At 33.2% G+C, this 4,427-nt stretch overlaps 1 protein-coding gene across 2 annotated transcripts; it reads left to right on the top strand.

Moving 5' to 3' along the window:
- The first annotated feature begins 1,297 nt into the window (after nt 1-1,297).
- On the top strand, nt 1,298-3,911 carry LOC127118489 (UDP-glycosyltransferase 87A1). 2 transcript variants are annotated; one of them, XM_051048701.1, is made up of 3 exons: nt 1,298-1,959; nt 2,045-2,986; nt 3,225-3,911. In XM_051048701.1, exons 1-2 carry the CDS (start codon nt 1,476-1,478, stop codon nt 2,959-2,961), a joined length of 1,401 nt encoding a protein of 466 aa, XP_050904658.1. In that variant the 5' UTR covers nt 1,298-1,475; the 3' UTR covers nt 2,962-2,986; nt 3,225-3,911. The 2 variants fall into 2 exon arrangements, with proteins under 2 accessions (XP_050904658.1, XP_050904657.1); XM_051048700.1 differs by lacking the exon at nt 3,225-3,911 and having other exon boundaries at nt 2,045-3,139.
- Nucleotides 3,912-4,427: the final 516 nt, after the last annotated feature.

The raw sequence follows: 4,427 nt of genomic DNA on the forward strand, positions 1-4,427 counted from the left end.
GTTTAGCCCTAACTAAGGCCGTTCAAAATATCCATAGATTTGAAACGAACCATAGAATTGAACTGTTATTAAATAACCGAACCGTTATCTCTAGTTCGTGAACTGAATCACAGTTTATCAAACAGTTCGATAACCAAACCGAATTGCAGTTAACCGAACCAAAACCTAGTTGAACCGAACCACAATGAACTAACCATATTTATAGCATGGTATTATTTGGTTATGTTAGAAACTTAGTTTACATTTTCTCTATATTGATTTTTCAACATTAAAATTTATTTTAAATATTAACTTTTTTTTAAAATCAAAAATATTTTAAACGATAATAGTATTTAATTTTTCCAATGGGTGATAAATGTGATTAAAAAAATTGACCGAACATTCAATCAATTATGTAAAAGAAAAGTTATTTTCACATAGATATTCAAAATATAGATAATATTTAATAATAAAATAAAATTAATACTAATAACCAATAATGTTATTTTGGAAAAAAAATGTTGTTTTGAAAAAAAATGGAGTTTAGAGTAAGTATGACAGTGGACAAGGTTTAGATAGGGTATTATAGTACCTATCCCCATATATGCGATATGAAAAAAATCCTCATATTCGATTTCATATCCGCTTGGACATCAAAGTTAGCATCTGTACCCATGTCCTATGGATATATAAGTACTAATACATGTACTTGTTACTCGACATTCCTATTAAAAGTAAATAGATTAATTATAAAATATTATATCATTTTAAAATTTTAAAAATATTAAAAAAAAATTTAAAAATTATTATTGAAATAAAGAATATTTATATTAAATATTTAATGGCTTAACATTAATATATTTTTTAAAATTGATAAGCATATATTGTATATATAAATATAAATTAAAATATATAAATTAAAATTAAAATTTATAAATATATATTTTGTGGATATGTGGCGGGATAAATATTTTTATTTTACACATAATATTCAATATTTATGCACAAAAGCAAGAATAAGACTCGAACCTTCTGATATTCAATATTTATAATTATTTGTCATGTGTGAATATATTTTAATTAAATTCATATGAAAATAGAATCTTACGATCTCGTATAATTAACCTCAGTCAGTTACTTTATGGACAGAAACAAGAATAAGAATGGAACCTTCATGCACGTAAAATACTCATTTAAAAGTAATTAAATAAAAACCGATTATTAAATATGTTACCCCGCTCCATTTTATTCTATATCTTTCCATTCATTCTAACATAATTTTAAAATTGAGTTTTCTTTATAAAAATAAAGGAAAAAAGAAAAGAGGAACACGATCCTTAAATGCGGTTAGATATGGATATTCGATGCACGTTAAAGGAATAAGACAACATAAGCACCTTAAAGAACAAGAATAAGCCACAAATCTTCATCTATCCCCACCTTATCTTCTCCCCAAAAGTATCAATACTCACTACCATTCCTCTCCCAAAATTTCAATGGAACCACCACCAACTTCCTTCAACCACGTCGTTGCTATGCCTTATCCTGCACGAGGCCACATCAATCCCATGCTGAACCTATGCAAGCTCCTTGTCAACAACAACAACAACATCCTTGTAACCTTTATTGTCACAGAAGAATGGTTAAGCTTCATCTCCTCCGAGCCCAAACCCAACAACTTAAGCTTCCGTTCTATCCCTAACGTTCTTCCTTCCGAACTCATTCGCAGCCGCGACCATTTTGCCTTCATAGAAGCTATCATGACAAAGATGGAGGAACCGTTTGAGGAGGTACTTAACATACTTGACCACCCTCCTTCAATCATTGTGTATGATACTTTCTTGCATTGGGTTGTTGGCGTCGGAACCCGAAAGAATATACCAGTAGCATCATTTTGGACAACGTCTGCTTCTTTTTTTTCTATTTTGTTGCACCAACATCTTTTGCAACAAAATGATCACTACTCTGTGAAAATTTCAGGTAACCATATTATGAAACTTGTTTATATAAGTAATAGTTCTCTATGTTTACTTTATTAGTATTTAATACTAATGATGCAAAACAGAAAATGGTGATGAACGTGTAAATTATATTCCTGGAGTTTCCTCAACGCGCTTAGCTGATTTACCTTTTTTTCACTCCAATGATAGTAACCAAAACAAAAGATTGATGCAGATGCTTTTGAAAGGTTTTAAGTGGTTTCACAAAGCACAGTATCTTCTATTTTCTTCAATTTATGAGCTAGAATCTCAAGCAATTGATACCTTAAAATCAAAATTGTCTATACCAATTTACACTATTGGTCCTACCATACCATACATTAGCCTTGAAAATAATCCCAAGCCAAACACTAACAACAGTTACATTGAGTGGCTAGATTCACAACCAATTGGTTCTGTTCTTTACATAGCACAGGGAAGTTATTTTTCAGCTTCAAGTGAACAAGTTGATGAAATTGCAAGTGCTTTATGTGAAAGCAATGTTCGATTTTTGTGGATAGCACGTAATGAAGCTTCAAGGTTGAAACAAATTTGTGGAAACATGGGACTGGTTTTGAACTGGTGTGACCAATTGAGAGTGTTGTCACATTCTTCTATTGGTGGATTTTGGTCACATTGTGGTTGGAATTCTACTAAGGAAAGTGTTATTTCTGGAGTACCGTTGTTGACTTTTCCAATTAGTTTTGACCAACCATTTAATAGTAAGATGATAGTAGAGGATTGGAAGGTTGGGTTGAGAGTTAAAGAAAATGTTAAGGGAGATGTTTTGGTGAAGAAAAGTGAAATTGTAAAATTATTGTCTGAATTTATGGATTTGGATGGTGAGCTTACAAAGGGTATTAGGGAAAGAAGTAGAAAGCTTCAAAAGATATGTTGTGATGCAATTGGAGATGGTGGCTCAGCAGACACTGATTTGAAAGCATTCATTGGTGATATAATAATGCATTCTTCAAAGTTCACACATGCTCACTTCTTGCAATGAAGTCTATCTGAATAATATTTTGATGGTAGTTTTTTGGATTCAAATGTTCACGCTTACTAATATTCTTGTTTGTTTGCTCTTTCTTTATTGAAATAAATTATTCCACTGATGCATTGTACTGTATGAAATAAAATATTTTTGAAAACAGTGTATTATTAATTTATAATCTTTAATGTGAGCCGCCATCTTGCGTAGTACATTATGAGGTGATTCTTTGGGCAAGTGTGACCCTTTGTTAAAATTTGGTGTTTTGAACTTTACAGGAATCATCAAACTAGACACTTGACACATTTATTTGGTAGCAACCCAAAAAACTTGATCTTCTTACATACTCGCAGTCTCTTCTCAAGGATCTAATAGCTCTCTTCACACCATTGATTTTTTCATTGCTTACATCAATATCTCCAATTGACGATTCAGCAGTATGGTATATCTATCTGATAATGGTCTTTGAAGTGTGGTATGGCCCTTGCATGGACATCCGGTGGTGTAATATGTGAACGACTGGGCGTGCTTCAGTGAATAATGGAAAAGGCACCGCTTGCACAATATATGGTGCTCCCTCTACTCGAGGTACATAGTCGAAAAGTAACTCATATGGCAGCCACGTAGAAGGTACGGTTCTTGTAGGTTGGCGTTCGAAGGAAGGACCTGAGATCTCCAACATAACAGTCACATGAGGAACTTTAAGCTTGGGAGTCAAAGCTTGGAGCATTTCTCTCATTTGGTTCATACCTCTTGTGGTATCATCAAGTTCTTCCCTTACTCCGGCCCTTTCTTGTTCTTGATCAACCATCTTTTGACGAGCTCAGACTCGAGTATTGTATCGGTGTTGAAAATTCAGCGTGGAACAGAAGGAAGAAAGACGAAGTGAGATTTTATTTGAAAATTGCATGAGTTCATGTATGGATGCAATTTTTTATTTGCAAAACTCTTGGTCATTTTCATCATTTATTTCAGCAATTCTAAAACATTTGTTTGCAAGTATTCATAACAATAAAAGAGAAAAACACAATAAATGAATCCATAAAACAACTTTTCATTCATTCAAATTCAAGTTCAAGTTTGAGTACAAGAGAAATCCTAAGGCATTTGGGCCCTCCGAATCGTAGCAAGATTGGTGGTAAGCCCTTCTAACATCATCTTACAAATTTAACAAAATTATAGACTTGATGTGGTGTGTTCTCATGACACATGCACCAATCAGCTTCTCAGGTAACTCTTGCATGATGGAGTTGGCGAATCTGGACAACCTCAGAAATTTACCATTCCACTCAACATAGAGCCCTTGTAGATCTTGGATGATGTGTTGGTCTTCAACTTTGGTTCCCTCAATATCTTTATAGAGGTTCCTGAAATATCTGCACTCATTCGACAGTAGCATGTAATCCGCGTCATGATCTCGATTCTCAAGTGTCTGAATCCTTCGATTGGCTTGCTCCAATTGAAAGTTCAGGCGAATACAA

Source organism: Lathyrus oleraceus, chromosome 2 (genome assembly GCF_024323335.1).
Source record: "Lathyrus oleraceus cultivar Zhongwan6 chromosome 2, CAAS_Psat_ZW6_1.0, whole genome shotgun sequence".
Taxonomy (NCBI): Eukaryota; Viridiplantae; Streptophyta; class Magnoliopsida; order Fabales; family Fabaceae; genus Lathyrus; species Lathyrus oleraceus.

Coding starts and splice junctions, on each gene's coding strand:
- LOC127118489 (XM_051048701.1), top strand. CDS start 1,476: ATGGAACCACCACCAACTTCCTTCAACCACGTCGTTGCTATGCCTTAT. Junction 1,960..2,044: donor CTACTCTGTGAAAATTTCAG/GTAACCATATTA, acceptor GATGCAAAACAG/AAAATGGTGATGAACGTGTA.